This window comes from Pseudopipra pipra, chromosome 1 (assembly GCF_036250125.1).
Source record: "Pseudopipra pipra isolate bDixPip1 chromosome 1, bDixPip1.hap1, whole genome shotgun sequence".
NCBI lineage: Eukaryota > Metazoa > Chordata > Aves > Passeriformes > Pipridae > Pseudopipra > Pseudopipra pipra.
The window spans coordinates 148478805-148503046 of NC_087549.1; the positions used below are offsets into that span (position 1 = coordinate 148478805).

Consider the following 24242-nt stretch of genomic DNA (forward strand, 5'->3'; position numbering starts at 1 on the left):
TAATGTCTCTAAAACACAGTTCACTAAATTCTGGTAGTTTTGAAAATAACTTTCTAATGTGTCCATGTTTTCCTCTAGGAGTTGATGCTTTCCCCACTGATTTTTACAATATTTTTCTGTCACTTGGCCATAGAATTAATTCTAAATGGAAAAATATACCTTTATACTTCTTTTAAAAGAACAACTAAATAAATAAAACCCTCTAAATGTAACAAGCCAGAGCTATCTACCAGGGAAAAAAAAAAGACTAAACGAGCTGTATTTCCCCCAAAATAACCTTCCCGACATTTGCTTCTCTCAGAGGTCTAAATAATTTAGATCTTCTTTCCTAAATATTAAAGAACTAGGGTAGAACTAAGTGCTAAGACTTAACAGTGCTAAGACTGACTGTATAACAAGAGCTGTTAGCAATACTGACACAGCCTGATTTTTCTTTACTGTCAGCCATGTGCTGAATTATGCCCACTGAAGTTATGACAACAGGACTAAGGGAAATGTCACCATGCTGGCATTAAACTCCATATTCAAGGGAGTGGAGAATGAGCCTTGGCCCTCATTTTGAACGATGAAGTAAATACCCCATCTTTAGTTCTTGGAGCAGTAAGGGGAGGGTAATCTGCTGTGCTAAAAAAAAAAGAAAAATGGTATCAACAGAAAGCAGTGTATTTTTTAACACAAGATCTCATTATTGATTAAATTTATTTGGAGCAAAATTTACAAAATGAGGCATGGCCTGAGTAGTAACTGACTAGCTAATGTTTGTAACATGCCTGACAGTGTTCCCAAAGGAACCTAAAGTCAGAGAAACCGACACTGATATCTCGCTCACAATTACAGGCAAAGCATGATTTAACCTCGCCTGCTTTATCTACATCTGCCTTCTGCTCCACACAGAGATTCATAAACCTTTTGTGCACTGATACGAGCATTTCTGCAATCCTTATTCACCTATTTCAAAAGAACTTGTTTGGATTGACTGGACTTTAAAAAAAAGATAAAAAAGGTATCTCCAAATTCATGTTAAGCATCCTTTTTCTGTTGGTCCAGACAACAGGCTGCCTCTCCAAGGATTCATCAAGATTGAAATGCAGACATCAATCTAAGTCTGCTGCCACAATTACCCTGAACAGAATAAACAATTTTTTTCTGAAACCTGAATTTTAAGAAAACAGACCCAGGCTGTTTTTCCCCAAGCTCTCACTGCTGTGCCTTGTATTTTTATAGATAAATCACTCTCAGCTATGCCGATTACACTCTAGTATTCAGCCATCCATCTGGACCCACAAGAAATGTTCTGGCTCTTGGGAAATGGCAGGAAAGAATTTAATACCATAATTCTTCTCAGCTTTTCTTAGCCTCACTGACAACTAGTAACACAGTAGACAAGGCTGATGGTACAAGAGGGATGCAATTTGAGATTAGGATGTCTACATTTAGGTGTTTATATGTGTACCAGGTGTCTAAACTCCTACAATAGTCGACAGGGATCTGATAAAAAAAAGTCAATGGAATATAAGCACCAAGTCAGGGAGCAGCCAGCCCACAGCAACCTTGCAGTGAGCTTCATCACTCCCCAGACTCTGCTGACTGTGTGCCACTGAATATGATGGGAGCTTAGATATTGCCTGTCCAATTCCACTGCCTAAATGAAGATACCCAGCATCATTTGAGAGGTCCCAGTGTCTCCAAGACACATTGTTGGTGCTGGCAGACACAAGACTTGTGGTACATTCATGTCCCTGTGATACAGTAACTGGAAGAATACCTGGCACATCCCACATAGCACTAATGAGAAAAATCCTGCCCCTGAGTTACAGGTAAGCAGAAATAAGATGTCTAAATATCGGTGCTGTAATCCTAAAGTGAGTCCTATCCTTCAAGGATCACCTTATACTGGTTACCCAGTTAGTGCAGAGAGTGAGCTTCAGTCTTTTTGAGAACTCATTCTTTGCAATATCTCTGCAGCTCTTTGAAGGAAGTTTTTCACCTCTGCAACACTGGATATAAACTTTTTACTTTTCTTTCTTTTTTTTTTTGTTTTATTAATGAATTTGAAAATGTTAAAAATACATGGAATTCCATTCTTAGGAAAGCTGTTATAGAGTGCTCAGGAATGCTGATACAGCATGCAGAAACACACAGCCAAAATGTGAAGATTTGTTCATATTTACACATCAGAAAGGAGATGTCCTTCCAGGCATGCTCCAGTATATCCTTTCCACTCCTCAAAACAATATCTTTTTTGGCAACCAGTATCACCTGGACTCCATGATGCTGCTGACAAGATCATACATGCTGGCATTCAAACAACTCAATGTACAGTAGTTAACTTTTCTACCACACAATGTAAACATACACCTTTGCTTTGATAACACATTTTATCATCTTATTTTAGTGTTTGGGTGCATCTGTGCACCTCAGCCTCTGCAAAGGACAGCTACTTCTCAGTTAAATACAGTCAGCATTCATATGAACATTGTTACAGTTGTAGTTAAATTGCTAAGTCTGGAAATAACAGTGGTAGGACCACAGTGTAATTTGCTACCTGTCTCCTAACTCTTTTCAATTTTTATTTCCAAAACATGAGAGTCTATAAGTGACAACTTCTATTGAAGAAAATATTGATTTTTTTTTTCTTCTTTATGATCTCCATATCAAAATCCAAATCTAACAAGTGCTTACAAGGAAGTAAGAAAGGAGCTTTCAAGAAAGTATAAGTCATTTGTGGTAATGTCTCTACAAAGTATAATTTAAAGTGCTGGAGGCCTCATTTTTCTACAATCACTAAAATTTTAAGAACCAGGAACTATAGTTCTTCATTAGTGATTATTCAATAAACTTTATGTCTTCCTCTGAAAAAGCTTTAGGGGCAATTCTTCCATCAGCACACAAGAGGTTTAGGTATGTTGCTTCCGCTGGCATTACTGGGAGTTAGGCATGGACATCCCTCCTGTGCTTAAACAAACCCAGGACAATCTTCCTCTTTCAGCCAGTCCATATCAGCTGCCAGTCAGAACTCCTCTGGTGAAAAATATATGCTGTAAAATATAATGAAGCTACAGCAGGAAAGCACATGAGGAAGGATAACTGTTGGAGGTCTATTACAATATTCTGCTGTCAAAGATAGTTTTAGTATTTTTGTCATAATGCTGAGATGGTGCACAGTATTGATCACCTTCCATTAAAGTCATAAAAGGCACTGAAATTTTCTGAAAAAAAAATTATAAAAAGGGATAAAAGAGAAAAAACCCAAACACTTGAATTACTGCCATAAATAAAGAGTTCAAGGGTCCATAAACAACTTCTTTCCTCCCTTCCTCCTTGACTAATACCTTCATCAACTCCATTATGATCATGCATGGCTAGAAATTCTAGATGCAGCTTCTGAATGGCAACTTGAAATACCTTCACAAAAGCCCAAGCTGCAGTGACCAAGAGCCATCACTGCCTTTTCAGTGGCCCATGTAAAGATATCTGTGTTTCAATCCACATCAGCCCTCTGGTGCCCCTGAGCTGGATAAACAAGCAAGGCAGTTTATTTTTTTGTGCTGTAAAACCCATTATGGTCAACAACACACACAGATAAACAAACAAAGAAACAAACAACACACAAGCTAATTTCCCTTAGTGTTAAAATAAGGGAAAATCAGCTGATTTTATTCACCAAAAGTAAATTAGTATTCAGTGCCCTCCCCTGCCATAAAAAACACCCAAAAAACAACACCTAAAACAGTAGTAGCAAAGCAGGCATAGGAAGGAAGCGGGAATGAACCCTAAATGAGGGAGTGAAAGACACAGACAGGGCACAGATATGCTCTGTAATACAGCTGCAGCCTTAGGGAATTCTAGCAATATCAAGACAACTGAAGTGATTAAATTTGGAACAAATCAGAAAATGCGAGGGTACAGAGCATGCAGAGAGCAGGACCTGGGAAATTAAACGGTAGTCCTGACCTGCTAGAGGAGATCTCTAACAATAAAGAGTGGCTAGACACGGAGTAAGTGACTGAAAAACTTTGGTGGCCTCTGCTGGCAGATTAATTGTGCAACGGGTGGTCAGACGAGAGGACTGGCAGTGAAGCAGTGAGGCAACACAGAGTGTCGAGGAAAATGTATTATACTGCCTGCCTTCTGTGGGCTCCAGATGCAACCCTGAGACACGTTAATCAGCACAAGAGAAGCCCCATGACAATCAGTGGCTCAGACACAGAAATGAATGCTGAGCACAGAGAATATAGAGTGAAAAATAAAGTCCTAAATATGAGGGATGACCATAAAAGCAATGAAAACATTTAAAATGAGAGTTCTTTGATGTAGGAAGCAGTGTTATGCTCTCTGGCTGTAGAGCCTCTTGTTTAATTGAATCCTAATATGCAACTAGAGTTCCTACAGAGTGCTGCAATAGAAATAATGTGATGCTAGGCCCAGCTGCTGGACCTTTCCTGGACTTGTAACCTACGAAAAACTCTCTAATCCTCCACTTAGGAGAACAGAGTTAGAGCAGTGGAAAAGGCTCTATGTGAGGTCATTATCTCACAAAATCTGACTTGAATACAGAACTGCACTAAAAATCTGCAAACACTAGGATGGTTGGGATGCTAACGGAAAGTCCAAGAAAAGTCAAAAGCCTTGAAGCACAAACTAATACATCAAAAAAAAAAAAAAATATATCCTGTGGTGTGTCTGCTGCCCTGAGTAGCAATAAATTACCAGCAGAACACATCTGTCTGCCACAATTTCAGCCTCTTCCTAGCATTCCAATTTTACATGCCATCTGCAAATAAGCAAGTCGGCTGATTTCAAAGTGTTGATGTCCTGCCCCTTTTCCACTTGCCAGCAGAGCAGAGAGGAGTCCAGTGCCCATCACCTTTGACAGCATCCAACCCTCTCCCTGCGGCTCTCACCCAGGACAAGCCTTGACTTTGCTGCAGCCTGTTTCATTCTGCCTAGTTGAAGGCATGACACCTAGGAGGGCTGCACATGCTCTCTATTTAAATTACCCAAGGTTCTATAATTTTAACAGCCTTCCTTTCAAGTGACCTGAAAAACTGATGTGCTCCCTTCTTATCCTCCATGTGGTCCGCACTTGCAACGCAACTCTTTCTTTTGGGTACCCTTCCCTCCAAGGTCCTCTTCTGGAGCAAGGTTTGCATGTCATGGTACAGGGACTGTGTAAACTACTATTTCTCTCTCCATCCTATACCATTTTTCCTTCATGCCAAAGGCAAACTGACACTATAGTTTGCTAAATTCTCAGATTTTAAGTACAGTAACATAAGGCCAATAATAAGAATGGGAACACAACTTAGTGGGTTACCAAGTTATTATCCTCCACCAAAGGGCTCATATTCCATGCAGGGGAAGTGCTCATCCTTGCTTCTACCAATAAGAAACTAGAGCAAGGGTAGAATTATTCTGAGTTTGCATTAGATCACCAAGACCATGCTTACACTGGGAAGTTAAAAGCAGGTTGAAGAACATTCTCCTGATGGCAGAAGTGTCTGGTCTTGAAAATCAACTATGACCTATGATAAAAATGTGAAAATGTAAAGCCTAAACCACTCAGGCAGTATCCCAGTGTAACTCAGGGCTTAATCCAGGAATCGGGACATTCTTCTCAAGTGCTAGCACAAGTCTTTTAGCCAAACTTTGTTTATGGCAATGCCATGAAATGTAAATTGTCCTTAACTATACCCAGGTGGTCAGTCAGTGCTACCTGATAATCAAACTATTTCATTGATAAAAAAATAAAAAATCCCAGCATGTCAATCTGCTTATTTTAAAACCAACATAAAAATCCCCAGTATACTGTAAAGATCATAGACATCAAACTCTCCACAATAGGCATGGGAAAACTGCATGAAAATAAAGAAAAGCACTAAATAAATAAATGAATGAAAACAAATTACTTTCCTCGGTTTACTTAACAGCGTTAATATAGAAATAAGCCAAATCCATTCTACTGAACAAGAAATCGAGTCTGGAGATAATCCCTTTTCTTCTTTTTTCTTCTGTAGCCTAGAGGTCCTTTGTACTCCCATTGAAGTCGTGGCTTTAAGTGATCCACACAGCACTCACAGCATGATATTATATCTCTTTTATTGGGAAACACAGTCATCGAAATGCTAAAATAAATCTTCTTCCTATTATTTGATTCAAGCATTAAAGTATTGAAGTGGCTAAGCTAATTTATTTTGATTATCAGCCCATTAGTCTTGGTATTATAAATTAACCCCACAATTTGGACAGAGCTTCCAGCTATCTAATGTCTGAAAACCCGATTTCATTTAAGAACATATCGTGCTAAGATTTATTTTGGAAATTTCAATTAATCAGTTCTGGTCAATAAAAAGTTAACATAAAATGGTTTGCTGTTAAATGGCACTGGCACTCACACATTTGCTCTGTCCTACGCCAGTTAAAAAGCCATTGCAGGTTCCCAGTTATAGCGCTCAGAGCTCCGGCTGCATTTTTAAAGCACCAACTGTTAGTTAATTTTGTTAGCATAAACACCCAATAAAATTTTATGGTGTGTTCAGCTCTCATTAAAGATGAAAAACAGCAGCAGAGAGCAGCACCCACAAATAAACTGGGAGTTTGATGGTTCTGTTGTTGCTGATGCCCAGAACTCATTCAGATTCAGGGCTCGGGGCTCCCTGTGCCTGAGGACACTGCAGGGACATGGAGCATGAAATCCCACACACCACTAGAAACCCCTGGAGCTCCACACAGCCCTGCCATAACACTCCCAGCAAATATTTAATGGGGACAGAATGGTCTTTCTCCAGCCCCTAAAATAATATTTATTCTAAGCAAAGTACCCCCTTGCTGGTGCCCACCTGCACAATGCTACAAAACCCATGGCTCCTTTTGCTCCCCATCACCCAAAATACTCTAGACATGATGTTTCATCAACACCAGGACTAGAGGAGTCTGCTCTTCCCCAGACTGCATCTTGTGGTTAGATTCCCTCCAGTCAGGGAAAGCATCACCTCTGCCAGGAGGTTTTTTGATTACTCAGGGCATTTATAAAATCATCCTGGCCATCTCCCTTTGCCTTCCCATCCTTCAAAGGGGTGTTTGAGCTTTCCACTGAAATTTCTAGTCTTGACCTGCCATCATTCTTCTTGCAAAATTTCGTGCTAAGGGGAACTTTACAAGACACTGACACTCGGACAGTCCCAGGAAGCACTCAGGGGAACACGGCTGGAATTAACTGCCAAAAGCCATCAGTTTTACAGGTAGAATTATAGAGAAAGCAGATTTCACTGTCTGAAATAGTAAAAAGATCGAGTCAAGAACTTCCCACAGCCATTACTCCTAAAATTCTTAAGGCTGGGTTGCTTAAGGCCTCAGAAATTTCTAAAATCACCTTTCCATTTACTATAACAGAAGCAAAACTTCTCTCACTAAACATAGCACCCATAGCACATACTGTCAACTGAAAACTTACAGTTTACAGGAAAGACAGAGAATGTGATAAAAATCAGTTTCAAACACTTCCCCTTAAGTCTCATGGCATTTTTCTTGATTTAGAGTTCACCATTCAAAATTCTGACAGGTTTTGCCTGTGCAGCTTTGTGAAAGTTCCTCCCAAGGGACAGAGAAGATAGAGGACTGACACAAACCAGTGCAGGGGAAAGAGCTAAATCAACACTGCACAGTCCCACTCCATGTGCAAAATGAAACCTCATTCCATAAAGGGCCAAGCCAACACCTGGCTTCCTAATGGACAGAAGACCCAAATCTACAGTTTTCTCCCCCTTCTTTGCCCACGGCTTTTTCCTGATGACATTTACCCTGGGCAAAGGTTAACATACTTCATAGGGAGGGATATGCTGGTGGGATGTCAGAAGCATATGCTGATGAGCCAGATGACACTTAAATGGACAATGATTAGTATTGCTTTATATTCCATGGCAGACAAGCTCAACTTCAGTCTATCATCTCTACCTAGTCTGAAATATTCACAGAATTTCAGATCATTATTACTGTGTTGAGCTTGGTAGGTTTGATGGTTTACTCCCAGCACTTTACTTCCCTGCCTGTAAAACCAGAGTAATTCTACCATTCTCCCAGCTTTTTGCTTCTTATTTTCAGCTTAAACCATAACACTCTGAAGGCCAAGCCATTTCTGTCTGCATGGGGCTACAGCATCCAGCAAGACTGGGTCTTGGTCTTGTCTGGGGCTCTCATGCAGTGCTGTATTAGACTACTCTGAAAGGCTGATGTTTTGAGATGGAAGTGTACTTTCTAAGAGACTGCCCTCTGAGCGAGGCTGGATTTTGAAGATAGCTGAGTGATCATTTTTTAAAGCCCCAGCAGCTACATCGAGTCCTACTTTACTACTTATTAGGTGGGGAAGTCAACCTTGCATTCCCACTAGAGCATTAAAATTGGACAACTTGAAAATACACTGCTTAGCTGTGCCCATACATGGTAACTTACCACTTACAGTAAAATACAACGTGCAAGTAAAGCTGAACTCGTTTCCGCTTCAGCAATAATACAGAGGAGCCAACACAGCTTCCTTATCTTAATTTTCCACATCCAAGAGTCATAGAAATGCTGTGGCTCTATTGCCTCCATAACTTTGGAGGTATTGAATCTCTCTGTAATTAAACCAACATAAGTAAGTAGTAATTCAATTGAAATCAGTGGAATTCACATGAGGAGAATAGTTCATGTAAAAGAGAAGATAATTAGATTTGCCCAGTGTAGATGCAATAATCTCTTATTAATCGTTTAGGGAATAAACCACTATAAAAACAAACTCTCTCATATCCTGTTGAAAGGACATTATGGACCTGTTGGCCACAGCTGTACAAACGTTGCACTGTCCCTTTAGATCAGGGCAGCTAGGAACACCCTACATTAGCAATTTGTTCTTATAGGTTAACATTGTTCTTTTCAAAACAATGAGACAGCAATCAGGGGTACAATCAAACCCACATTTCCAGTTCAACTTAATAGAGTATACAACAAAGACATTACATTACTGCACCGAGTTGTTTTCTTACCTACGTTCCTACATATCAATATTGCTAATTAATACAATTGTTTCTCCTTTGAAAGTAAGGAAAAAAATAATCTGTCCAAGTGATTTGATATTATCATTGAGCATTCATTATTGCTGATTAACAGTCGGGTTACAGTTATTCAGGAGGATGTTCTAACCTCGAGACTGATTCAACAAGCTTTTCTTAATGCTTATGTGATTAACTCTGAGAGAGAAAAGGTGGTTGCTTACTATGTGCTACAGTCCAAAATGTGTCCTCTGTTGACACCAACAAAATCCAAGATGGAAACATTATTTGCTCAGGTTTAACTCAGCATTGTCCCATTTTACCATACAGCCTGAGTGACTCTCATCACTCCTGGTGAGACAGGACAACAGTCATCTGCCACCCACACACCAGGATTGGAATCAGGAAGAGGTTAAAGCCTGGATTCACAAAATAAAGATTTAAATGTCTAATAAAACATCAGTGCAACTTAGGTAGTAAAAATGACTGCATTACCCTCAAAACACATTAGCTATTTGGGTACTCATCAGTGGTGAGCTGCTGGGGCCATGAGCTGCTGGGGCCATGAGCTGCATGTGAGTGTGTGGCAAAGGAGTTGGACTGACATCTCACAGGACAAGGGGGCCTGGGTTTGGAAGACCTGATCCAGAAGATATTGAGCATGTCCAAGACTGAGCTGCACACAAAACATCTAAAACAGCTACAACAATTAAAAAATATGGTCAGAGACAAGTAGGAAGGGACTGAATAGCAGCAGAGTTGTGCCAACCAGCATGTCCTAATGTACTGCTGAGGCTGCTGTACAGAGCTCAGGGTTTAGATCAGACCCTCCAAATCGTGCATGTCAGCCAACAGTTTGGCTAAAGGTGTTTTCATCTAAAATAGACAATGCTACCCCTCTCCTCAGGAGACACTGTGGGTTTCTGTCTTTCCCCATAAAAAGAACAGCCCTGAATTCTGCTCTGGCCCCTCTCCAAAAGGAGAGATGGGAGGACTCCTGCTGTGGAGCAGCGTATCTCCTGCTAAGTACCACAGTCCCCAGAAGAATGGAAGCTAGTGGGTCTCTGAATCCTCACCAACACTTAAAAGACAGAAGATCCACAAATCCCACTCCATGGGACACCTCCTTGCACACTGTACCTGGATAAAGGACACCAAATACAGTGTGTTTCTAAAGAAAGAAATTACCCCAAATGTTTTCCATAGATTTTCCTCCTTGAAGACAGATGAAACTAGGAGTCCCAACCTGAAACAAAGTGCCTTCTCACATCATCACATCATCTTCCTTGGTACTAGTTTAAGAAAAGAAGCTAAATTTGAGACACAATTTCTGTGCCTTGCAAAGGGGTGGGGGTCTGGACTGCTGAAAAAAAGCCAAAAGCCAGGAGCTGCAACATGCAGTGATGAAAAGCCTGAGTCCCCACAGAGAGTTAGCCCTCATTGATTCCTTCAAGAAATCTGTAGAAATGTGACAGCTTGGAACTGACCCCAAAATTCTTACGCCAGAATCTGAATGACTTTCCAATAATGTGCATTTTCTTAACCGGAGTTGCAGCCTGCTCCCAGCCCACACAAGAGAGGTGGGTGGTTTTTTACAGACTCAGTGGCTGTAGGGCTCACTACCCCAACCACCCAAACACATCAGAAATCTTCCTGGGATGTAGCTTTTCATTACAGCATTGGGGTGAATCCTCTTGCCTTCCTCCCACAAATTGTCTTAGGAAAGGCAATGGGATTAGTCACAGGCAGGAAAAAAATGAGCATTAGAAGCTGTATGTACACAAACTATTTCTCAAAAATAGTTCTCTCTAGACAATAAATCACAGTCTTTCAATAGCACTCACAAGTGTCTTAGAGCTAGATTTTGGTTAAAAACAGCTAAAAAAGTTACACGGAAATGTCAAAAATATACACACATTTTGGTGGGCACGCGTTATTAGCATTTGAATTTACAATCAAGCTATCTACTTCAGGGCTTTAATTGTATCCCTCCTTTAAAATGCTGCCTCCCTTCCTCGCCACAACTGAGCAAAGCTGTAAATCTTGCAAAAGAAATGTGAAGTCTAAGTGCCCATTGCCCAGCAAGAGGGAAGCTCAGAAGAAGCCAGGAAGAAGAGTGACCTTGCCTCAGCGAGCTGGCATTGCTATTTGAGTTGACACAACACAACAAGTGATTCTTTTTGGAGGAGAAAACCCCTAACAAGTTGCTTCATGAGCAGTGAAAACAACAGTGTTCGATTTATGATGAAATAGTCGCCCAACACGCTCCCTCTTGCAAAGACCCCAAGCCCTCACCCATGGCTGCCTCTTTCCCAGCATTAACTTTCTGGAAGTTCTGGAGGTTCCTTTTGTGCTCATTCCTTTCCCCATTCCCTCACAACCTTTTCACATCCTGTGATGGGCAAAGGACAGACCCTGATGCAGCAACAGCCACATGTAGACTGGGGTGCTGGGACAGGGTGAGTATAGGAGGGATGGGCAGATTTCTCCCTGCTTCTTCCTCTGCTCAGGTATCAAATAGTCCTTCTCTATTAAGCTGTTGATTTCCATGACACTTGTAGCAAGCTGACATTTGCAACACTTCTGTTGCTCTGTCAGTTTTGGTTAAAATTGACTGTGAGTTCAAAAGTCAGGAGATTAGGAAAGTCGGGTAAGTCCTGTTTGTGGTTCTGTTGTTTTATTTTTTGTTGGGGTTTGGTTTGTTTGTCATTCAGAAAAAAAACCAAACAAAACAGATATTTAACGTCTCACAAGCATTTCTGTGCTATTTAAGTCCGTGTCACAAAACAGCTTGGCTGTTCTGCCTCTTGTCTACATCATCACAGGTCTCATACCAATCAGTAACTTGATTTTTCAGCCCCATTTGATAAACTCTCATTTCTGAATTCTGCAAGGTTTCCTCGCAACTAAGTCAGTCATGCATGGAGTTTTCTGTGTTTTAATTAAAACCTGAAACAGAAAAAATTAAAACCTGAAATATTGACATCAATCATGTCAATATTCTGGCTTGAAAAAATATATTTATTTCCCCTGGAAAAAATATCCACATCGTACAGCACTTGAAAGTAAGACAAAGATGCCTTCAAGGCAAGTACAAATGTATCAATTATCATGTGCTAAGAATATATGCATTTGAGACCCATCTCTTCCTTCTGCACTAAAGTGTTAGGTCAGCAGCTTGATACAATAAATTATTACTGATATGCAATAACCTTAGCTGTTCAACCCAAAACTCAAAACCAGAAAGTGCAAAGAAAGGAGGCCCAATATTGAAATTACAGGCAAGATTCATAGAGGACCTTTAATTTAAGACCCTTGAATTATGCAAAGAGCTTATGTAGGGGTTCAACTTCAAATATATGATTAGTCATGGAGCTAAGTAAATAATTTCAGCAGACTCATCTAATCTGTTTGTTTACTTCCACAGCCCTCATCATGTTGCATCTTTTAATACTCACATAGCCCTATGATTAGTGGGTTTAATCCTAAAAAGACCGTAGGAGTAAAAACTGTATTCGCTTTACAGAAGGGGAGATATGAGGTAAATCTGTGTACCTAAGAGTTTGTGGAGTCAGGTCTGCACTAACTAGACATGAAGTACACGACCAATTGAGCAGCAGCACCAGCATTTCAAACACCATGACATCAAGTCTAAAGGATGGAACAGGACGCCAAATATTAAGAAGTAAAATTAAAAAAAAAAAAAAAAAAAAGAGAAGTTAGTACAGCACCATTTCTGGTGAAAGGTAAATTTTGCATTTCTTTAAGACGCATCCCATTAGCTGTTATAGAATCATATCTTTTTACAAAATGCTAGCCTCAAAAAGCACATGAGATCTTGAAGGGGGGGGTGGGTGTCCACCATAACACAGAAACATAAAACACTGAGAAACACTTCAAAGAGTTGCAGAAGAACAACATCAACACAGTCGCCTACAAGAGGGCACGTGCATCTGCCTTTACAACACTGATACACTGCAGTATAAACTAGTTGTGCACATGTAAGGGCCATGGTCACTGCTACCTAATAAAGGTTAATGCAAATTTGACCTGGATCATTTAATTTCTGTTGAATTCAGCAGAGTGCATAATAAGGTGTTTTATCCCAGTTATTTATTTTTAATGCTGCCTATGCAAACATACCACGGCAAGAAGTAAAAGCAGCAGACCAAATCTGTACCTGATCCCACGCTACACATCAGCACCAATCCTTACCTTCAAAGCATTTTATCCCGTTTGAAGCAGATGTGCGAGTTCGAACCGTTCCAGCACTTGATGCTGCGAGGCCACAGCACCCTGAGCGCCCAGTCCAACACCCTCCCCCGAGTCGCAGCCCGAAGGGGTCACCCCTGCGCGGCGGGACCGGGAGCGATCCCTACCCCAGCACCCTGCGGAGACGCGACTGCACATCCCGGGCTGCGGCGGGAGCCAGGGAGAGATGCTGAACTTCTCGAAGTGATGAGCTAGCGGGAAGCGCAGGGGCTGCTGCCCGGGGCCGGGGCGGGGGGACACGCTCTCAGCTACAGGTTTAGGGACCGGGAGCCGCGCAGGGGGGACCGGGCACCCCATGGAGCCCCGGCCGGGCTTACCTTGGAGCCCTTCCCGGAGCAGCGGACGTGGTTGCTCACCCCGGCCGTCTGGTTCATGCTGACGCCGGCGGGCGGGCTGGAAAGTTGGGGTCCGGGCACGACACTCCGAGGAGCGGCGGCGGGGGGATGGCAGCAGGCAGGGGAGGGCGGGCTGCTCCCGCACCGGGACTCTGCTCCCGCACCGAGACTCTGCCCCCGTCCGCCGGGGTCTGCTCGTCGCCGGCGCTCCCCGCTTCCCGGCTCCAAAAAAAACCCCCAAACACCCCCGCCCGCGGCCCCGGCACCGCTTTCCTCCCCCGCCCTCCAAGGCAGAGGCGAGGCGAGCCCTGTTCTGCCCGCCCCCCGCGCTCCGAGGCGGCCGCGGCGGCGGGGAGGGTTCGCTCGGCTGCGCTCGGCTCCGCTCCGCTCCCGGCGGGACGCGCCGTCCGTCCCACGCCGCGCTGGTCCCGCAGCCCGCGCTTGTCCCAGGCGGCTCCCACTCCTTCCGTATTATTTTGTTTAATCCCCTTCCCCCGGCGTGGGCAGTGGGAAATCGCGTTAAAGCTGCGGAGGTTTCCCCCAGGGCTGGGTTTTGACCCGATCGGGGGGTACCGAGTACAGCTCTTTCCAGTGAAATAAATGCTAGGTTGCGTTTTGATTAACAGATGCTTCTTTACTACCAAGCTGCAGGATTTGGGTCTTACTTTTTTTACATAATTCCTTTTCCAGGTGTGCTTGAGTTCAGTGTTCAGGTCCTGGCTTTTTTGTTTGTTTGTTTGTTTTTCATTTTCGTGCAGAAGCAATTCTGCTTTGCTGGCAAAAATTTAGTGATTAATCTGTGGGGGCTTTTTTAAGCATACAAACATAAAAAATCCACGTAATTTCATTATCAAGATATGTTTTCCTATCCCCGTTCTACCCCTCCACTTCAGCCCATAAGGCCATACACTGCCCCCTCTTTTCTTGCAACAAAAACTTTGTGAAATTCAGTTCTCAGAGTAGCAAAAGAAGAAACCCAAACAAACAAAAAGCCCAACACACAGTATTTTCAAGTAAGAAGATCAGAATAGTCAAGGCTAAAAGCATCTACTTCATCTTACCAATTTTTTTTCCTTTGGGATTAATCTACCAGAATAGATTGTTTCAAGTATTTGTGTTATATTCCTACAGCATACTTTAAAACCTTTAAATAAATAAAATCCTTTCTGGATGCTGCTCCTTTTTCATTTAAGAACAGAAATGGTTGTTTGTCATGCACCAGAACCAATACTGCTTTGGAGAAGCCCAGCTCCTTCATTTCTGAAGTGCACACATCTCATCACATCTTTAACTGGCTGCATCTTTCAGCTATGTGGCTAAAATGAATTTAGGGAGACTGCCATGGAGGCAGCAGAATAAAGTGTAGCTAGAAGGTAAACTTGGTTAGAGCCATGTGGTTTCAGTTCTGAGGCAGGAGAGAGGACCCAAAGCCACCATGTGTTGTCAAACATCCCTCCCCATCAGCAGCACAGGCTGACTTTGAGAGAATAGAAGCCATCCAAAAACTTGCTTGATAAGAGAAACAAGTCCCTCAGGGAACAAACCACCTTTTCAGGGTCAGTCCTTCCTCTCCAAGCAGCTCTCCTGTTGTAATGACCACACTCTGCTCCTTAATCTTGCAGTGTCTGCTCCCCTTTAGCTCAGAGTGCTGCCAATATGTCCCCCTCAGGGACAAGTGTCCCACCAACCTCCATGAGCAGTGGCTGTTGGCACCCTGGCTGGGCTATCCAGCATGCTCACCCCAGATACCACATTATTACTGTTCCCTGCTCCAGCCCTCCAGTGGCTTTTAGTTTTTTGTAGTAATTAAGATTTGAAGTTTACTGCTCTGCCTGCTCTGTTCAGGTGGCTTGGTTTTCATATCTTTCCAAGCAAAATGTCTGCTAATAAATCCAGTTACAGACTTTGAGTTGTGTGTTTGATGGGCCCTGGCAGCATTATATTCTCTCAACATGGTTTGTTGCACGGAGACATGCAGAAGTCCCTGGACTTGTTTGCAGTTGTACAAGCAAGCAGAACAAATTTGGGGGGGGGAGGAAAAAGAGATGGGCAAGCAAAATTGCCCTAAGAGATTTAAAATCCATGACAAACCCTTCTGGCCCCTACATGGAGCAGGTTAAAAATTTGTACTCTTATTGTTCTTTCTGGCACAACAAATTCTTTACATTACATGGACTGATCATGGGAATGTTGTCCCATGCTGGTTTATCAGTTTTGTCCTGGAGCAAAGCAGAAGACACCACTCCCCTACCCCTTCCAAGGAGCAGCCCCCTCTCCATTCTGCAGCCAGTCTGTTAGAGCAGGCAGGGAGTCTATTTTCACTATAGGCACATTTTGTCTTATGCCCTGGCAAGAAAGAGACTGGGAGAATCTCCTACTCACTCTCATTTTTCCATTTAATGCCTGCCCCACTCATGGAAATCTCCATTCTCCCCTAAATCCAAAGCAAACCTTGCTGCACTGGACTTCCCTTCTATGCAGGAAAGAGCCACTTCCAACTGAGATAGCAGGGAGACCTCATAGGAAAGGACTTTTGCTTTCAAGAATGTGAGTAAGCATGTTGATGTTCACTAACCCCTTAAAGAAGACTGCTGAATGCATAGTGGAAGAGAAGTCTTTGAAATCTGAAATTCATTCAATTCCAAACTCTGCTAAGACCTCTCTATATGATCCTGGGATTAAAACCACCACCACTCTTCTCTATCCTTCCTTGCTCCTCTTGCACTGAGGGAGATCCTACCTCTGCCCACCTACTTCCAGCTTCCCTAAAGCAGAACATACTTGTGCAGAATTCCGGAGTCCAGCACCACTTGGCCCTTATTTCAGTGAAGGCCCCTAATTCCTGCAGAAAACACACTGTGAAATCATTAGAGGCTGTTGTTTTTTAAACTGGAGTGGCTTATATATCTAGAAAAGAACATACAATGCCACAAACAGCACAAAGTTTTCCAGTGCCTGTGAGAAAAGGAAGTGATTTATAGATTAGTATTCGTAGACTGTTCAGTGGAGTGTGAAGGAACAACAATATACTGTCATATAAGCTGTATCATATAAACATCCCTTGGCATTTTACCCTTTGAAAAGGATTATACATAAGCTCAGCCAAGAACAGTATTAAAAAGGAATCTCAGTCATAGTTTTGGGGAACATTTAGTAATCTGTCTTTGGAGCTGAGCTAAAGCTATGCAAAATGAATGAAAGGAAATCCATGCAATTATGATATAAGATTTAAAAACAAAACAAAATTCTAAAGCTAAAAGTATGTCCTAAAATTTAATAATGTGTCAAAGATTTTTTGAGTTCTTCAAATTCATGGTTCAAAGAAAAACTCCATAAAGTTGAGAAAAAAAATCAAAAGTGAAATCAAGAGCTTTACATATTTATCTTGACTCAAAAAGTCGAGTCTTTTGGAGGAATATCCAGTGTAACAAATCCCGAAGATAAAACACCAGGACTGCCAAGACTGTTAAATTCATCTAGTTTCAAGTTCCAACTTAGATTTAGATGAGGACCTTTGAAATATCTCACAATGTTTTTAAGTCCTTCCCAGGAGTCTGTTTTGATCTAAATTTAAGCTGTCTGGGGCATGGTAACACTGCTCTGTGAACTCCAGGGGTTTTCAGGTTTTCACAATAAGATGGCAAAGACACAACATGATTTCCTTCTCCAATATTTTCAGTAGGAAGCTGACTGAGGTAGTCCAACACTTCATCACAGCAATTTTTGACATCAGCTGTGACATAACCAGAAAAGTGCATCTGTTTTGTACAGATCAAAGCCACAGTACAGGACCACAGAAACTAAAATGTGAACTGGCACTTTTACAGAGGTCAAAGCATTGCACAAATCACCAAGGTTCACCTTGCTCTCCACCTCAGAAATGTGATTAAAAGCCTGGTTTAAGGAAAACACTCTGAAAGATCAGTAGTAAACAAGCAGAGAGTGCAGAGAAGCCAAGAGCACAAGAGATGAGGAGGATGTGAAAATTGAGACCATGGAGTGCTAAAGAACACAATTCTAAAAATCAATGCAATGATGGATCAGGAAAGAATGCAAAAAGCACAGCACAGGAAGGTTATAATTAGATGATTTAGTCATAGCCAGGAGCCTGACTGAGCTTTCTGAATCCACTCAAGTGGACACAGTTAATGCAGAGTTTGGTTTGATTGCTACAGTTCTTCTCATGACAGCAACACAGAGGAGGCTCACAGTATCTTTTAGTCTCTATTACAGCAATATAGGTAAAAACCCACCAGTACACACAAAGGTCTCTCACACTATGGAAAAGTGATGCCTGCAGACAAGGCTGAGCATCTCCTACTGCAGCTGTGCTTCTGGGACCACTGGCATGGACTCAGCAAAATGCTGGAAAGCAGGAATAACCCCAGCAGCACTTGGATCTGCTCTGTCCACACTGTGTTCAGTGGCTCTGCAGTGAGACTGCAAAGAGACTGTCTCCACTCGCACTTTCCTTTCATTGCTTCCGCAGTGGAGGTTAATCAAAGCTAAGGTAATGATGGGGAAAATGCCAGTGTAGAGGACATTAGAGAGTGTTAAACCTCCCTAGAACAGAGACATCTCTGTAGACTTCCAGGTTTGTGAATAGGCAGGGGAAAAAAGGTATTTTGAGTTTCCCAAAACCTTCATCACAAAGAATAATCTTTGCTCAGCAGACCCTATGAGGGCATATCTCTGCTGACTGTAACAGGGTGAATATCCAAACTGCTGATGCCAGAACAGAGCCCAGCTTGGTCCAACATCCTTCCCCCAAGAAGGAAGAATTTCAGTTCTGTGCTTTCAGAGCCAGCTCATGGCATCTCCACAGACTCCTGCAGGCTGCAGCACTGAATGGTAGCAAAACCACTCCTGAAAGAAGTTGACCCAGTGAGAATCTGAGAAGTGCACGAGAGCCAAAAAACTCCACACTTTTCTGATCTTGTTCCCCTAGTGCACTCACAGTAGCTCTCCCCTTGACCAAGTCCATCCTGTATACAGGATCATTTGGATCTCACACAGCTGTCACAATTTCAGTCATGAGAGCCCAGACATCACAAACTAAAGCTTTATTTTCAGATGGATTCATTAGTTGTCATTTTTCAATCATCAAAGAATTAATGGAATTGCATTATATGTTCTTCTCTGCCTCTAACCTTACAATCAACAACAGTTACATTTTCTGATTCTTCTTTCACCTGACCTGTTGTTCCCACAACATGTGATGACAAAAGGCAGCTTAAAAAACAAGTGATGATTAAGTCCACAGATGCCAGACTCCTTCACTCTTCCACAGGATTCCCCAAGCCTTTCCCTGCCTACTTATCTCATCCCCTCTTAAAATTGAGGAGGAAGTGCCACCTCAAACAATTGAGCACAAGCATGGGATCTAGGATCCAAGCTTTGCTTTTGGCTCAGATGCTGATCCACTGAGTCCTTTCAGCTCCTTGGATCATCCACATTTTCTTCCAGCTGAAGGTAAGCCAAGCAGCTGCTCTAAGACCCTTGGAGCACAGACAACCTGCTAGATTTGGTAAAGGACTTTAGTGGAAGCAAAGCACCCAAGTCAGTTAGAAAACAGCCAACCTCGCTTTTGTATTTTGTAGGTCCCACAGTCTCCTGAAGTCACTGTGTACCAGGATTGTCTAGAAAGCCCCAGCTGAGATACTCAACTTGCATCCTTTGAAAGCCACAAACTTGCTCAGCAGAAAAATCTGGGTTTACAAAGCTGGAGAGCACATGTCCAAGGTGAACATCTGCAGTTCTTGTGCTAAGGGTTTTCTTTAGTATCTCTGGGGTTTGTGCCTGCTTCTGGAACTGCATTATATTTTATATTATCGCAGCTGCTGGATAAGCAGTTCTTTGGCCAGATGCATGAACACTCCCAGGTGAATACTCTAACTATTAGAAGTGCTTTAAGCATGGCATTATTAAGTAATAATTTACTCATTCCATTTAGTCTACGAGGTCTCCTTATTGAGGAATGTTATTCATCAGTACCACTCTAGCTCTCACTCTAATTTATTTATACTTAATGGCCTTTCAAAGACATCTCTCCACATTACTTTCAGGCACCAGAATATATATGGGATATTAAATCACATCATGATACATGACATGTTACAAAAATATTGCATAATTTATATAGATTATAAACATAAGAAAAATCATCCAATAAACTCTGCCATCAAATGTTCTTCAGGGTAGATTAAGGCTACATGAGGCCTTTTAATTTAATATATCAGAGAAATAATTTTATTCAAATCTCACCTTTGCAGATGAAGCAAGCTGTGTGAAGCAGGTGAAAGACTGGCATATCTGCACTGAAAATGAAGGGCATCTATCTACATAAAGTTCTAGGGCTACCTTCCAAAGGGTGAGGGGGTTTTCTGCAGTGATACCATAATCTTGCTCACCATGTGATGGTGCAATATTTTGGTCATGCCTGAGCTGTGTGACACATTCAAAGGTCATTGCTGACCCCTGTGCTGGTCACCACTTATAGGTTTTGAAAATTAAGGTCGCTTTTGACAGCTGCCAAACAATGTACAAAGTCCATGCCAATTTAAAAAAAACCAAACCAAACCAAACCAAACAAACGGTTTACTAGATATCTAAGTTTCTCTTTAGAGCAAACTGAAGGAATATTTTTTTTTACTTAGAAAGATCTTCGAAACATATGAAATTTTTCAGAAGAAAAAAAGAATTAAAATTTTAGGATCCACCATATGAAAAAAAAAAAAGAAATATGTTTGGAATTTCTGTCACAGAATTGCTCATGGGAGCAGTAACTCAAGTCCATTTCCCTGGACTTCTCAGTTGCTCTTCACCTCTTATGTTGCAGAACAGTTTTCTTTTGGAGAAGTAGCAGAAAACCCAGCATGGAGTCTGGGTTCCTCGGTGGATCTTGAATATCAGAGAAGGAAAAGGAGACCTGGATCCACTAAATTAGAATTTTTGCAAGGGATAACAATATTTTAAAATCAAAACATTAAAACTTCCCAGCAAAAAATATTAAATTCTTTCCCCACATCTTAAGAAAACAGTTAAGTTTTTTTATTTGAGGAGGTGAGGAAATCCACATTGCCCTTACTGGGATGAAAACACAGTATTTTTCAATGGTCAATTCTGATGGAAAATTCCCAAGCAGCCTTAGTTTTTATTTTTGTTCTGTGTGAACTACTTTTTAGCATGAAGGATGTGCAACACAGACACACAGCATCCCTGAGGCAACTAAAGCATTTGCTTAGGTGGAAAAGGAATAGCAAAAAATGTTTTAAGCCAAGATTCTTGAAACCGGATGAGTTCTTCTGAACGCTTCAGTTATTGGACAGCCAGCCTGAAAGACCTTCCTCATTTTCACAAAGTGCTGAGCCTTGAGCTTTCACTCCCTAAAATCAGGTGCTTTTAAGAAGACTTGCATTAGGCTTCTGAAGAGTTCATATAGCAGCTTCTGAGTTCTGAATTGAATTGTTAACTGTTTATTTGGTCAGCTTGTCATGGAAATCAGATTAGAGGATGAGAAACATATGACCCATCACCTTGCAGCAGGTCCCTGAAGTTTGCAAGGGTCTATGCCACAGCCCCCCAGCAGACAGTCAGTCCCCCACACCTCTGTCTGGGCAGTCCCTTCTGTTTTGAAGGGACTTTGCCCTCCCTTTACCCTCCTGTTCTCAGTATGGAAGAGAAAGTTAAAAAAACTAGGAGATTCAAAACCTTTCTCAATCCCAAACTCAGAGACTACACAATTTGCTGCAAAATATTCTCTTTTAACTACATCAATACAATATAGTTAATGGATGGATGTTTGCCCATTTGTTAGGGACAATGACAAAACTATTAACACTGTGTAAAGACTGTTGTCTTCCAAGACCCACTGTTCAAACCTCCATGTTTTACAAGCAAAAAAAAAACCAAAAAAACCCAACAAACAAAAAACAAAAACACCCCCGCACACACACACACACACACACACACAAAAAGGAATTTCATGCTGAAATAAACTCCAGTATTTGGAAACCACAGTCAGGTGTACAGAAACACAAGAAAGATGGTGAAGGTGACATTAACCAGCAGGAGGTGCACAAAGGCAATTAATCTGTGTTCTCTTCTTGCAGGATCTGTCTAGGGATGGTGGGTTGATCTGGGAAGTTTGATACAGCTGTGGTTGATGTAAGGTGAGCTGGGGTGGAATATCCATTATGCCGCATTTCAACACTCTGAACCAACCCCACTCACTGGCCTAAGCCTTGGGCTGGGACCCCACATTGGAGTCCTGTTCCCCTCACAGCCACCACAAGCTCTGAAGAAGTCAAAGTGCCTAAAAACATAATTCTAGAGAACACTGCAGGAGACACATGAAGCAACACGACAGTGAAATTATCAAACTGTCACATAAGGTTTGGAGTGACTGCCCAGGAATCCACTTTATCTTCCATCTACCATTTCTCGAGCACTACCTTTCTTACAAAAAAAAATAAAGCCAAAAAACCAAACAAACCACAAAAACAACAACAACAACAAGTGAAAAAAAACCCCCAAACACAGGAAGTACTCAGAGATGCATATCAAAAATCATAACTGAAATGCTACAGACCTCCCTGACACCAATGTTCTGCTTTGCAAAACAAGTTAATCTGCTGAAACATTACATTGGCTGCTGCAACTTGATGGACAGGAAAATCAGGAGTAAATGAGGCACATTAATTTTGTACATAAAGATTTACCAATTCTTCCTTTCCCCTCAGGCAGCAGAGCACCAGAGGGCAGGATTTAGCATTGAACACACAGCTTGGGACAAGTTTTGCTCTGCATCCAGAGAAAGCAGTCAGAAGAGCAGGATTGGTGGCTCTGCAGCAGAAGAAGATGGGATCGGGAAGTCTCTAACATAGGACTGTAGCTCCTGCTCTGTATTATGAGGACAAATTTGACCTCAAAGGTAGACCCCAAAAGGCAGCTGAAGAGGACAATTTCACATCAGCCAAAATAGCTTTGCATTCTATGGTTCATTTCTCACAAGACCTTCCTCAGCTCCGGAGTTTCAGGGCTGGCCTCTTCAAGCACAGATTTTGGCAGTTTTAGCTGTTCAGATTTAGCTGTTCATCCACTGAACAAAACACCCTTGTGTGTCATATAGATCATAGTTTCCTACTGAAGCCTGATTTTAGTGGTATATTAGTTACAGTCCAATCTTAGATTAAATGTGGCTCTGAGCATGTTCTCCTCCATCTCGTCCTCAGAGCCCCTAGTTCAGACTCACCAAGCCTGTTTACCTGGATCCTTCCCTTCCTCTGCCCTTCAGCTGCAATTCTATCTCACCCCAGTGCTTCCCACCCATGAGCAGAACTTTTCAAAAGGTCATCTGAGTCAATCAACATCAGGGAAGGGCCTGATGGCTGGGTCAGGTCTATGAGCCCCCCAGAAATTGAGGTTGCAATCAAACCTTAGATGGGATTTGCCTTATGTCAACATTTCCATCAATATAGTGCATCTCCAGGCCCCCAAATTAACTCTGAGTTAATAGAGCTTATAAAGCCTGCTGCCAAGGGCTATCAGACATGTACAAAATCTGTTGTAGCTGATAGTACCCTGTTAGTGCAAACCATGAAAATACACATTATAAAATATTCTTTTTAACAGGTCATTTCAGCCTGTAATGTTTAATCTGGGGTTTGCTTTTTGTTTGGTTTGGGGGTTTTGTTTAGTTTTGTTTTTAAAGCAGGCTATATTACCTCTCCTGTGGCATTGGATGGGAAAAAATTTTAGTTGCCAGGGAAGACAAGTGGGGTATCCAACAGCAAGTACATTCAGGAGAATTAATAAACAGCAAGAGAAAACCTTTGAGGTGACAGATTCTCCCTGCATCAAGGGCAGCAAATGAAGCAATCATTGCTGTAGCAGTTACCAGAAGAATTAATCATGTGTCTCTGTGCAGGTGTAAGTGCCTTTTCGTATCTTTTTTCCTCCTGCATTCTGTGTCTTATGTCTTTATCAAACCTTTACAGAAATAAGTTCTTTTATATGGACTCTCAAATAAAAGTGCAAGTCATTTAGGAGCTTAGAGAAAACTTGACAAGAAGGTGCTTGTTAGCTTAAATCAATCAATATTTAACAGCCAGTTAGCTTGAAACACAGACTGTGTCCACCTCCATATACAGACCAATGAGGAATAATTTGCACTATGATGATGACACAGTTTAACCCCAGTTGGCAACTAAGCACCACACAAGCACTTGCTCCCTCCCCAGCAGTAGGATGGGAGAGAGAATTGGAAAAGTGAGAAAACCTGTGAGTTGAGATAAATAAAGTTTAATAGAACAGAAAAAGAAGGGGAAATAATCATCATCGTCATCATCATCCTCAAGTTAGAATACACAAAACAAGTGAAGTCACTCGCCAATTACCCTCATGGGCAGAACAGACTTGACTTGGGGAAATTAAATTACTACCAATCAAATCAGAGTAGGATAATGAGAAATAAAAATTAAACCTTAAAACACCTTCCCATGAGCACTACCTTCTTCCTGGGCTTAACTTTATTCACAAGTTCTCTACGTCCTCCCCCACAGTGGCACAAGGGGACAGGGAATGAGGTTTATGGTCAGTTCACCACACA

General features: G+C 41.9%; 1 protein-coding gene across 1 annotated transcript in view; it reads right to left on the bottom strand.

Annotated features, from left to right (window-relative positions):
• Positions 1-14095, bottom strand: part of DPP6 (dipeptidyl peptidase like 6) — a 549686-nt gene extending 535591 nt beyond the window's left edge. Inside the window, exon 1 of the mRNA XM_064638400.1 lies at positions 13616-14095. Within this exon, the coding sequence (XP_064494470.1) occupies positions 13616-13672 (57 nt within the window). The 5' untranslated portion in view covers positions 13673-14095. The remainder of the gene's footprint in view (positions 1-13615) is intronic.
• Between the last annotated feature and the right edge of the window lie 10147 nt (positions 14096-24242).